At 44.3% G+C, this 13,067-nt stretch overlaps 1 protein-coding gene and 1 long non-coding RNA gene across 3 annotated transcripts; one reads left to right on the top strand and one right to left on the bottom strand.

Moving 5' to 3' along the window:
• The first annotated feature begins 491 nt into the window (after positions 1-491).
• On the top strand, positions 492-10,126 carry LOC118216530 (polycomb complex protein BMI-1-like). Of its 2 annotated transcripts, none has more exons than XM_035397781.1 (10): positions 492-647; positions 2,426-2,559; positions 3,177-3,273; positions 5,020-5,075; positions 5,301-5,351; positions 6,486-6,606; positions 6,896-6,941; positions 7,109-7,207; positions 7,993-8,073; positions 8,573-10,126. In XM_035397781.1, the coding sequence occupies exons 2-10, from the start codon at positions 2,448-2,450 to the stop codon at positions 8,876-8,878; spliced, it is 969 nt and encodes a 322-aa protein (XP_035253672.1). In that variant the 5' UTR covers positions 492-647; positions 2,426-2,447; the 3' UTR covers positions 8,879-10,126. The 2 variants fall into 2 exon arrangements, with proteins under 2 accessions (XP_035253672.1, XP_035253670.1); XM_035397779.1 differs by having other exon boundaries at positions 8,570-10,126.
• On the bottom strand, positions 5,599-11,644 carry LOC118216531. Its single transcript, XR_004763026.1, has 3 exons — positions 11,438-11,644; positions 8,956-9,064; positions 5,599-5,693 (listed from the first exon to the last, which is right to left on the bottom strand). It is a non-coding gene; the product is annotated as an uncharacterized LOC118216531 (long non-coding RNA).
• Positions 11,645-13,067: the final 1,423 nt, after the last annotated feature.

Here is a 13,067-nt window from a genome sequence, read left to right as displayed (position 1 = left end):
AATGGTTACCTGCATCCATTAGACCTGATTAATTAAAACAAATTAAAAGGATTCCACTTATGTTACAGGCTTGAATGGGACAAAAACAAGGCACTTATGGCACTCAAGGAAAGGGTTACCTACCCCTGGTCTATTGTTGAGACGCTGTATACATATATCTGGGCTCGTTTTTAAGATGCTAATTTTTCAGTCAATGAACTTGAAAGGCCATTCATAGGTGTTTCCATTTGTTTAATTACTGCAATATTTAAGGTGCACAATGACCCATTGTAAAGGGCCCCAAGTGTGGCAGTAATTTTTATTCATGGTATAGGGCTACTTATGAAAGAGAAGCTATCTACATATGAGCAATGCAATGGCTGTGACGTGGTTCGCCGATGCATTAGAAGGTACTATATCGAAAAGGCAACAGACGGTGTCAAAGCCAACGTGGGGAAACCTGTATTTGAGGGATTACCCCCAAACGCAGCCCCTCTACAGACTAATGAGAATGCAAACCACGTGATGAAATGGGGCGGTCCGTCGTCTGGCTTTGAAAAAAAAAAGCCATTTTGTGTCGTCCTTACAATACATATCTTTGCAAAGTCACAATTTTTCGTTCGGGACAAATACAAATAGAAGAGCGTGTGGGTTTCCTGCAATATCAGGTTGGTGCAATGCAGCAGATATTTCATGTGTAACGCCATTTTGTTGTTGAAGCGCTGGTTGAACAGGGTAGTCTAATCCCTTTCTCCGCTCCTTTTTTGACATTTAGCTAGTGTAATCATTCAGATGTCAAGATGGCCGCCTCGGATTCAAATTTATATTCTTTAGCTACTGATCTGTCCTTTGTTTTTATTAAGACTATTGACTGTTTTGTTCATTCGGTAGAAAAGAGGGCAAATAACGATTGCATTATGCGTGCTTCTCTGTTGCCAGGTAGAAAACGACTGAAGGGTAGCTAGCTAGCATGTAGCTGACGAGGGAGCTAGCTATCAAGGTGATGCTTAGACTACTCTTCTTTATCTTATGGGGTTAAGTAAAGCTATCCAGGCCTGCTCATTGTCGGTTGTTCAGTTTTATGCGTTTTTGTTTTATATTTGCATCGTTGATGATCTGTACGGATGATTCACCCAAAGTGTAAATGCGCTCGTGTAGCCTGTCGTCTGCATTGTCTAAGTTATGCCGTAGCTAGGCACACGTTAGACAGTGTGCTACAATGTTTTGATGTCGTAGTACAGCAGCCAAGATACAATGTACAGGCCGACTAGCCAAAGACAAACCAAGCCTGTAAGGAGAGGTCTTCAAAGTAATCGATCTGCGAGAATTGTCAGGGTCAGAGGACGGAAAACATTACTTTTGCACGCAATTAACTGGATCTTCGCCTATAGCAACGTAAGCACCATCCCAGAGATACGGGCTGCAAAATGAGACGTGGGACAGTAGGAGTGGAACAAGGGGGTGTAACATAAGCTAAATCTTATAGCCGACTTTTAAATACTGATAACGATGCGACCCGTGGACTAACTATATAGGCTTATTTGCAACGCATAACTGCAAAATGACTCACGGCCAGTTGTATTACCATGTGCAGTGTACAAAAACAAGCTTGTGACTGTTAATTTTCTATCAAAACTCAAATGTGTAGGCCTACCAGTAGGTGGCATGCACACGCATTTTAAAAAAATTATGACCAACTTCACAGGTACAAACACGTAACTGTTCACCAGCCCCTTTTCCTGTTATTTATATGGGAAAAAATGCTTCATGGGAAAACAACAAGGCTAATAGTAATGATATTGCTCATATCTTTGGAGCAATACGAACAATAGCATTAGGCTCAGAGCAGCCAGTAAAAAATTAAATAAAACTTGGGATAGAAATTGATTCAAAAATTACTCAATCGGAACAGTTTTGATACCGACTACGGATACCGTATAACAGTACGGAAGTTACGCTAGTACATAAATGATAACGTGCTGCAGCCACTGGTGATCAATTATAGATGCACTGAACAATTTATGTAATCTGAATTTACAATGAAAAGTATACAATAAAATTAGTATTTCAGTGTCATGCTGTGAAAAGGTGATGTGCTGTTTTGGTTTACTGTATTTAAAGTGAATAGAATATTAGGTGTGAAATAAAGGAAAAAGCCTTGTGCTATCACGAGGTGCCGGTCCGGCAAGATACAAATCTAACAATGTGAAGGCCAGCAGTAGCTGGGATTTCTTGAGCCTTCTTGAATTTCTTTTTTTGAGGATCAGCGGAATATAGAGGGTGTAACAGTCAGTGATTTGAAACTTCCTAACTTGCAGCACAAGTCTTTAATGGCATAAAGTCTCGCTTCTCTTTTTTGAGTGTGCGGTTCCAGAATATAAGGTATTTACAAGGCCGATATGCTGTGGGCTGCTCTTTTCCCATTTCCCCGCCCCCTGTCCTGCAGATGCTGCCCCCTGCTGGATAAGATGCACAAAACCACGCTGATCAAAATCACAGAGCTGAATCCCAACCTGATCTGCCCACTGTGTGTGGGGTACTTCATCGATGCCACCACCATCGTGGAGTGTCTGCACTCCTGTAAGCATCGCCATGGCCACGCTCCATTTATTATTTATTCATTTGTATATATATATATAACCTTGTATCTTATGATCCAAGAAAGCGTTTGATGTGACGTTGTCTTAAGGTTTAATTAATGCTGCTAAATTCTTAAAAGGTGATTCTGCCACTTTTTATGGCTTTTAAATGGAATTGTAGAATATCAAATGTATTCATTTATTGCTTTTGTGGTATTTTGTGACGGTAGTATTTTGTTCCAAGTATGCTTAAAAGGTGTATTAACACTGTTGGGCTGTTATTTGGAAGATGGTGAATGATGGGAATTAATTAACTGAATGTGTTCCTACCTGATGACTGAATTAGCGTTATTGTGTGCTGGTAGTTTCTTTTTGGAAGATGCTGAATGATGGGAATAAATTAACTGAATATGCCCCTACCTGATGACTGAATTAGCGTTATTGTGCTGGTTGTTTCTTTTTGGAAGATGGCTAGGTTAGTCTGCACTGTATTTATATAATACCAGCAGCATTTTCATCCCTTAACTCTAGTGAAACTGGCTGGTCGGTTTTTACGATCCCTCTTACATCTGAACACCCCCCCCCCCCCCCCCCCCCCCCCACGTCCTTTTTCTCCAGTCTGCAAATCCTGCATCGTCAGCTTCCTGGAGACCAATAAATTCTGTCCCAGGTGTGATGTGCAGGTCCACAAAACCCGCCCGATGCTCAGCATCAGGTAAGCGTGCGCGTCGTCATCCTGCATGTGTACCTGCCGCAGCCCAGAGACAGAGAGATCAGCTGCGTCCGCCTCTGCACCTGCACCAGAAACCTGGAAAATCTCTCTCAAAACCGTGTTTAGAAAACAGCCAGGCGGTACTAATGTTGGTATGAAGAAGATAAGTACGGAGTGTAGCACAGTGGGTAAGGAACTGGACTTGTAACCAAAAGGTCGCGGGTTCGATTCCCGGGTAGGACACTGCCGTTGTACCCTTGAGCAAGGTACTTAACCGAAATTGCTTCAGTATATATCCAGCTGTATAAATGGATACAATGTAAAATGCTATGTAAAAAAGTTGTGTAAGTCGCTCTGGATAAGAGCGTCTGCTAAATGCCTGTAATGTAATAAGTTATTTACTCTTAGCCCAACCCCAGAATCAATTGCAGTATAAGTATTGTTCAGTATAAGCATTATTGTTCTTCAGGGGGTAATAACAATGTGTGGACCTGTTTGACCTTTAATTCATGTAATCTAAGATTACGTAACTCCATTACTAGAGGAATGGTGTACAGGCTGGTTTTCGTTCCAATTAATTATTCTTGTTTTTCTTCTCCGAACAGCTGTACTGGTTCACTCCTACATGGGACCACAGTAAAAAAAAAAAAAAAAAGTCCACCAAAGATACACACACACAGTCTGCAGGTTTATCTCATGACTTCATCAGAAATATCAGTTCAAACAGGGTCAGGCTAATTCAATAACTCAGATTTGGCTCGAAAACCCGAGCTGAACCCGCCCTAGATGTGAACCTCTGCTGTAACTGACGCCGCTTGTGTTGGGTGGGTCCTTGGCATGAGGCAAAATACCGTTGTATTAAATTTCTTGACACGGAACAATGGCGATACGAATCGCATTCCTAGGTCATGAAGGTAAACGCCCGCATAACTGCCTCCCACATAAACAACCAACCGGATTATCCGACATGCTTCTTTAAGTGCTTATGTCATTTCTAATTGAGATTGACAGCCTTACTCAAGTGCCAACTTTTGTGTGAGTGTAACACGCCATACTGCACTGCATCTGTACTTGTGCACAGGCTAGGACTGTGGAACCTCCTCCACTTTCTGTGATTATCAGTGTTCACCACACTGCATAATCAAGGAGAAAAAATGGAACAAAACGATTTTTTTGAATTTATTCAATTATGCATAAATCACATTTTGAGAATTCAGCTTCCATGCTTTTTTTCTTTGCTTTTTTTTTTTTTAGTGGTTTTTATAAAATTATGTAAAATTCTCTCATGTCTGCCTCTCATCTGGTCCCATTATATTATATTTACTTATTTTAATATAAAAGTGATATGGCTGTGGGCCTCTCACCCAGTGCATGCTGGGATATCCCACAACCCTGCCTAGGATAAGCGGGTATAAATAATGGAAGGATGGATGGATATATGGCAAAGATTTGAATCAATGCAACATAAATTTGTTCCACTTATAGTGTTGTGGGAATATCATGTCCTGAATCCAATATTGGGGTACGAATCCCATTGTGGGCTCACCCATGTGTCCTGTCCGTGCTGTGGGCTTGCCACACGAACACAACTGGGGTGACAATAGGACATTCCAAATTAGGGTGGGAACTAGACATGCACAGCCCTGTGTTGGGCGCCAGATTATTTCAAAAATCCCCATTGTTGGGGTGAGAGAGCCCTGGACCTTCACACTCTGTTGTGGCCCCTGACTGTGCTGTCCCCCCCTGCAGGTCAGACAAAACGCTGCAGGACATCGTGTACAAGCTGGTCCCCGGGCTCTTCAGAGGTAAGGGAAGGCTGCTCTGACTCACTGCAGACCGCCCAGCCCTGGCTCGTCCAGTGAGAACGCTGTCAAAACCACATTTTATCACATGTCCATGATTCACCTGAATAATGAACCCAGCCAGTTTGTGAGTTACAGACATAAAATGAAGCCCTGTTTGTAGTTTTTTTTTGGAAGCCTTTGTAGTTCCTGTCTTACCTTCCCTTCTCATTGTTTCGTTTCTGACAGATGAGATGAAACGGAGGCGGGACTTCTACACAGCCAACCCTGTGGCTGATGGTGGGTGCAAGAAAGAGGCGTTAAAACTGGAACGCTGTTTCTGTCCCTGTGTGTGGGGAAAGAATGTGGAGCTGGTAAGGTGTACAGGTACCTGTGTGTTTGTGTCAGGTGTACGGGTACCTGTGTGTGTGTGTGTGTGGGGAAAGAATGTGGAGCTGGTAAGGTGTACAGGTACCTGTGTGTTTGTGTCAGGTGTACGGGTACCTGTGTGTGTGTGGTGTACAGGTACCTGTGTGTGTGTGGTGTACAGGTACCTGTGTGGGTGAGGAGAAGCGGTGGGGGTGGGTCTCCAGCCATGAGCACATCCAGGCAGGCAGGATTGCAGGACTCTGGTCCACAGATCTGTGTGTGTGTGTGTGTGTGTGTGTGTGTGAGAGAGAGAGAGAGAGAGTGCGCGAGCGAGCGAGAGAGAGAGTGAGCGAGAGAGTGAGAGAGAGACTGACTGACAACACAGTACAAAATGCAGAGATGGTTTGTGGGTCAACTGCAGCCTTCTCGGGTTTAAACCCCCAGACCACAAAACAACATTACAACTGGATCAGCTATTCTGACCTGTGAAATGAGGATCGTCTGATCTAATCGTAATTCAGTCCTGTGGTCTAGAGCAGTGTACGTCCAAACTTGGTCCTGGGGGCCACTTTGCATGCTGGTTTTCGTTCCAAACACGATTGCAATCGCACAAATTTTAACAAGCTGTTAATTTTTCTTAATTAGGTGCTTTTCATGTTTAGAGGGAGTATTTACTCTTAAGCCACATTATGCCAGAAATAGCTAAGCATGCCATGAAGTATAAAAGCCTCATGTTCACATTGTGCTCTACTGCAAACAATTACATCAGTACATTACATAAAGAGGTAAATGTTTTTAACAGAGTAAATTAAAGACTGAGGTGAAACAACAGGCTGAATAAATCCCCCTAAACAGCAAAAGCACCTAATTACGAAAAATTAACAACTTGTTAAAATTGTAGGCTTGCAATTGTGGTTGGAACGAAAAGCAGCAGACACAGTGGGCCCCCAGGAGCGAGTTTGGGAATGACTGGTCTCGGGTTTAAACTCCAGCTAAGCGCAGTGCAGTGGACCCTGTGTATTTAATGCGGTTCGTGACCTGTGACCCTGCCCTCCTCCTGTCCAGGAGCTCAGGCCAGCAGGGAGGACCACGGGGAGGCGAGGGAGGAGGTGCGGGGGGAGGAGGAGAGGGTCCCGGAGGAGGACGAAATCATCAGTCTGTCCATCGAGTTTCACCAGGAGAAGAAGTACGTGCGCCCAGCCTGTCGTTTCTACTCACTCTTATTCGCGTTCCATGTATCCCAGCATGCAGTGGTGTATACTGGTCATCCTTCCGCACAAAGGGTTTTTGCAGTTAGGAGGCAGAGTTCTAGGGTGCTTTTAATCCATTTTAAATGTCGTAACAGAGAAAGGTGTGTAAAAGTGGCATTTGTGTGGTCTAAAAACCACTCCTGTTTGCTGTTTGACCTGAGACCATTTAACCTTCTGTCAGTCACGGCCCTGCGCGGGTTTCTTATTCTCTTATTCTTCTTACAGGAGTGACAAGAAGCCCCCAGACTCCAGAGAAGCGGACAGGGAGAAGGTATTTCTGAAGAAGTGTTTTACTCATGTTAGGCATACACTTGGAAGTGGCTATCTGCGATTGAGAGACAAAAATGTCCCTTTTTTCTGTGTGAAGAAAATGATTCCACTGTAGCCAAAATCGCTCACTCTCCCCATCGCTGTCCTTCTCTCTCTCTCTTTCTCCAGCCCAACAGTAAACGCTTCTTGCGTTGCCCAGCTGCCATGACAGTCATGCACCTGGCCAAGTTCCTGCGCAGCAAGATGGACATCCCCAGCAACTACAGGGTAAGAACCTATACCATTCACATCCCCAACAACTACAGGGTAAGAACCTATACCATTCACGTCCCCAACAACTACAGGGTAAGAGCCTATACCATTCACATCCCCAACAACTACAGGGTAAGAGCCTATACCATTCACATCCCCAACAACTACAGGGTAAGAGCCTATACCATTCACAGCCCCAACAACTACAGGGTAAGAGCCTATACCATTCACATCCCCAACAACTACAGGGTAAGAGCCTATACCATTCACAGCCCCAACAACTACAGGGTAAGAGCCTATACCATTCACAGCCCCAACAACTACAGGGTAAGAGCCTATACCATTCACATCCCCAACAACTACAGGGTAAGAGCCTATACCATTCACATCCCCAACAACCACAGGGTAAGAGCCTACACCATTCACATCCCCAACAACCACAGGGTAAGAACCTATACCACTCACATCCCCAACAACAACAGGGTTATAACCTATACCACTCACATTCAGCAAGAGAGTCACAGACTATACAATTAACTAACTAACCCAAAAGCTACAGTACCCATTAGCAGTGAGAGGCATTTTGAGTAGCGTGAACTTTGTTCACTGGGACGCGTACAGTTTGAGTACCTGTGTAATAAATGTTCAGTTTGAGTACCTGTGTAATAAATGTTCAGTTTGAGTACCTGTGTAATAAATGTTCAGTTTGAGTACCTGTGTAATAAATGTTCAGTTTGAGTACCTGTGTAATAAAGCCGAGGCAGAACTGCATGTGGTCACTGACTCTTCTCTCTTCCCAGATTGAGGTTTTGTATGAAGGCGAGCCCCTCAAGGACTATTACACCCTAATCGACATCGCCTACATCTACACATGGAGACGAGTAAGTTAAGGACACCGTGCCCTTCATCAACCCAGCAAAGGGGTCCTTAAATCCATCCATACCACCATGCAGCCCCACCTCAAATAGCACAGAGCTCCACCCATAACAAAGCCCCAGCCCCAATACATTAGCCCCACCCCTAATGACACCCAGCCCCACCTCTTCCCCATCCACAATGCCATGGAGTTCCACCCATAACACTGCTGCATTACAGGCATTTAGCAGACGCTCTTATCCAGAGCCACTTACACAGCTTGTAACATATCATTTACATAGTATTTACATTCAGTAACACCACAAAGCTCCGCCCCCTCCCCATACTAGCCCTGCCTCCCAGCACCTCCAACACTACAGCCCCGCCCCCCACTCACCTCCAGCACCACACAACCCCTCCCCTTTTCCCCTGTCTGCCCTCTCTGTAAGGGCCCATAGAGAGTGAGGTCGTTGAGCCGCAGTGGGGGATGACGGGGTTTTTTAACGTACCGGCTCTCCCCAGCAGAACGGGCCGCTGCCCCTGCGCTACTGCGTCCAGCCGCCGCGGAAACGGCTGAAGCTGTCCCACCCGGCTGCCTCCGGCCACTCCGACGGCGTCAACACCAGCCCCCCCTCCGACAGCGAGTCCCTGAGCGACAAGGCCAGCAGCCCCAACACCCTCCCGTCCAGCTCCTCCCCCCTGCCCAGCCCGGACCCCCGCGGCCCCGCCCCCTCCCCCTCCGCCCAGCTCAACGGCACCCCCCCGCAGGACGGCGCTCGCAAGCACGCGCCCGACGGGGGAGGGGGCACCTGGGGCGGGCCCCTCACCTGAACCGCCCGCCCCCTTCCCCCCCCAGCACCTGTACACATTTCTATTTAACCTGCGCTTTCAGCGGACGGACAGCTCACCTGGGAGACGGACCTGACGCTCTGTCATCTTTTATACGTATCGCCTTTTTTTCTTTCCAACTGTATGTTACTCCTCTGGAACCAGCAGCTCGGACTGCACAGCTGGAACCTGAGATTCAGTTTGTTTGCATGAAAGGTGGGGGTGGGGGGTGGGCTGGGGGGCATACACACACACACACACACACACATATATATATATACTTCCCATTAGAGTGCGTGTTTGTATATACAAGTGCATATGTTACGTTTATTCCCCCCAAGTTTCTTTTACAGCGAGGGGGTCCTGAGATCAGCCAAGATGGACGGTTTGAACGAGTTAGTTTCACATGAATGCAGACCTTTGTGATGTCACAACACTACAGGGAATGGACTGTCCAGATTTTGTAACCGTACGCCAAATGCTGCATTCCTGTGTTCTCTCAATTCCGGCGACTTGTATTTACTGCGCTCGGAACGCAAGTTTCCCCCGCATCGTAATTACAAGTGCAATAGCCTCGTCACGTTTTTTTACCCGAGTTACCGACTTTGGGTTCTTTTGACTTTGATTAGCGATCTTCCCAGGAAAAAAAAAAAGAGAAAGAAAATAGCTGAAAAACATGGCTGTGTTTTGGCCGCTAAATTGTACAAAAATACTGCAGCTTTTTTTTTTAATAACAATCATCATGTTTTTGTAACCTATGATCATGTAAATTATTGCCCAGGTTTGAGGCACCTGACTACAGCCAAATTGGAAGAGTATGTTTCCAAGGAGAGCAGAAACAGGAGAATTATGGGTAAAATACTGAGGTGTCCGTAGTATAAACGAATAAACGCATAAATTAATACATTGGTTAAGAGTCCTAAAGGAAATGCCTTGCTTTTAAATGGGGGAGGGGAGGGGTATGGGGGGGAAATGTCAATATTAGTCTTTTTTTTTTTTTTTTGCTAGATGAGGAAAGATATGAATTATTTAAATTTGACTTTTTTTTTTAAAAACTGTAGCTTTAAATCTCCATTGCATTGCTTCCGTTTATTTTGGGAAGTCCCTAAAATTTCATTTATAGTTCTGACAAAAACCACTGTGCAAATGTAAGCACTTTTCAGAACGGGAGCTTAAAGTGCTTTCCAATGATGAAAAAATAAATAAATAAAAACAAGAAGGTAGCAGTCAATAAAAGCGCAAAAAAGCAAATAGCCTGTTTTGGTCTTAATATCTATATGTTGTAATTAATTTTTCACGTACTTGGTAAGGCAGTTGTGCCGAGTACCTTTTCCTATACGTGGTAAATACGGACATTTTTTATGCACGACACAGTGCTGACCCTGTTACTATCTTCTGTGCCCAGTTTTAAGGAGTGGACGAATATTCACTGATGTTCACAGATCTGAACTCTAAGGACTGAGTCTGTGGTTGGACCACATGTAAAAGCTGTAGCTTCCATACCTTTTGAACAGCAACATGGCCTTAACTCACCCCTGGAAAAAAAAACTATTTTCTGAGAACTTCTACGGGAAATGCATCTATTCTGTAGTTTTGTTTTTTTTATTCTGTGCACATGGAGCTCTCCTGTAACGCATTTTAAGGACACTGTAGCTGGGCCAGAATTTCATAAGATTTAATGGGACCACCTGTTGCGAAGCGCCTCTCCCTAATTAACAAAACAGCCCGTGCCTGCTGTTTTTGAGGATTTCCACCGTCCTCACTCAGATGGAAAACAAATCTGCGAGCACCGAACAAATTTGATTGAGAATATCGAGATAACACAGGTGGACAGTTTCATACATCAAACAGGTGCATATAATATAGCCCCCGTTAAAGAGTACAGTTATCAATTAACCGGTCATTGGATGCTCGATGTGGTTCTATCGGTTGGAAGAGAAACCAGCGTACACAGGGGTTCACCAATGACGGAATTTCTGAATACCAAGTATACACACATTTATAAGTAGCCACGGCTTGCCGCTGTCGGTGGCCTGACCATGCCTACACTGCAAACAACTGGGACTACTAGATCTTGTTGGCAAAAAAAAGCAAGTTAATTAGTCTACCTGTAGGCCGTGTTTTGGAAAATAATTCTGACAGCACGTGACGACTGCAAACACGAAATTACTTTTCGAAACAATTCATGATTTGTTTGACAATATAACAACTCGCCCAACACCTTCATAAATGCTCCTGTCCGGTGTACCATTGAGCGGTAATTACGGTCTACACCTGGCGGAGCACCTTAACCTTCCATCGAGCTTAGTTGGGAGGACATTCTTGCTCCACAGCAAATATACACAATTAGCAGCCGATACACGAAACGTTCTCTCTAATCAGAGTTCTTTAGTTGGCCCGTGGTTAGAAACACTGTTAAATTGAGACACGTTTAAAACATAATCTCTTTTTTTATCTACCTTGATTCCCTGAAGGGAAAATCAGTTGAAAAACATTAATCCCACAAATCAGACTTTTGCTCGATCAATTGCAGTATAGGATCACACATGTACCCCGCCTTACCTGTTTCTTGGGTATGAAATGGTTTTCTGATTTTCGGGTGAAAACCCGGGGTTCAAAGTCACGGCTAGCAATTCACCTCGCTGATCCTTCATCAAAACACTCCTATCTCCTAGATTAGATTGAACGGGGAAATCATCCCGGCCAACCGCGCCGCTCTGCTGGTCTCGCGAACACACTTGGCACGCGCTTTCCATACCAGACCGCGGCGCGCTTCCGCCGGCTTTGCAGGACGCGGCACGCCGCAGCCCAGCAGATGTCTCCAAACCGCAAGCGTATGCTTGCCAGGGGAAGTGTAAGTGAGATTGTAGACATTTCCTCTCGATCGTGCTGCACGAGTACGCAATGCCAAGGAAAACATCCCGTTAAACAGAATGCAACGACTGTGTCGAGGTACTGGACAAAAAACACGAAAACGTAATTTGTCAATCTCAGTCGTATGAACCACTTAACGACACCATGCCTATTTAGGCGATTTACTCGTGCACATACTTGACCTGTGCCTGACAACGGGAGGACAGCCACGCATCACCACCCCTGCACAAAATCATTTTAACCAGACCACATGGCCCCTCATCGATTCTGTTGTGCAAGTGGAACCGGTTTCTTTGTGAAAAATGGTGGCGTATGTCATGTCTGTCAGTCCCTATCACGACACAAAGTGCATGCTCTGGCGTGTGTCTACATATTCGACTCTTCCCATCTCATTACGTCAGAAATTATTTTGGAGCAGGCCTATACGTTTAAAAAAATGGCAGGTATTACAAGAAGAAATTAGCTGCTAACTGTAATGATCTTCTTGAGTAAGTGCTCATCAAACATTTTGCTTCAAAATCACCGACAGCAACAAAGAGTGGAAGTTTTAAAAGCTCCAAATAAAAAGCAATGGTTAAAAAAACTATCCAATGTATATACCCAAAGTTAAAACAAAATGAAATGTTTTCTTCCCCCATAATCCTACATACATTATAAATGAATAAATGGCACAAAGGATGCATGCAACTCATGGTAGAAAAGATAATGTAAGATTCAAAACAAGAGGGACCCACAAGTGTCCCATGCAGCATTCAGTTTGTTCCTCAGTGGGTTGTGATGTCCCAAAGTATTTCAAACGGTCATTTTAATTGGTTCCTTCTATAGACAGTTTGTAGCCCTCCGTGATTGGCTACTGCCACATAAGCTGTGTTTGAAATCTCACTGAAATCTGTAATAATGATAGAAATAACTAGCATTCATATTTAAAACAGCGAAAATATGTTAATTCCACGATACCGTGTCTTGCCATTTTCAATGATGCCACCCTATAAGACGCAGATTAATATGAATACAGGGTAAAACTGTTAGTTAGGCTTACGTTAAAATGGCTGATCGAATGTACCTTAGAGCACTAAAATAACCCTTTTACGCACACAAAGACCGCGGGTTCCCAAACTGTTTTTTTTTTTTCCTGACAGGAAAGTTTTGTTGTCAGCAAAAACACAATTTGCATTATGTGCAACGTTTATCAATACAGCCAAAATGGATATGCTAAAGCTGCATAAATTCAGTCTGATGGTAACATTACTGTTTGGCTGACTGTATATAAGCCAATATACAGACAATGAACCCTACCAGACCAGGAGGAGTAAGTTTT

This window comes from Anguilla anguilla, chromosome 17, assembly GCF_013347855.1.
Source record: "Anguilla anguilla isolate fAngAng1 chromosome 17, fAngAng1.pri, whole genome shotgun sequence".
Taxonomy (NCBI): Eukaryota; Metazoa; Chordata; class Actinopteri; order Anguilliformes; family Anguillidae; genus Anguilla; species Anguilla anguilla.
The sequence above is the reverse complement of the archived record's forward strand: the minus strand, read 5'-3'. Positions and strand labels throughout refer to the sequence as shown.

Bases quoted from the DNA above. Each gene is read 5' to 3' on its own strand.
- LOC118216530 (XM_035397779.1), top strand. From the start codon at position 2,448: ATGCACAAAACCACGCTGATCAAAATCACAGAGCTGAATCCCAACCTG. The intron at 6,607-6,895 runs GTACGTGCGCCC...TTCTTCTTACAG, and splicing joins GAGTTTCACCAGGAGAAGAA to GAGTGACAAGAAGCCCCCAG. The intron at 6,942-7,108 runs GTATTTCTGAAG...CTCTTTCTCCAG, and splicing joins GAGAAGCGGACAGGGAGAAG to CCCAACAGTAAACGCTTCTT.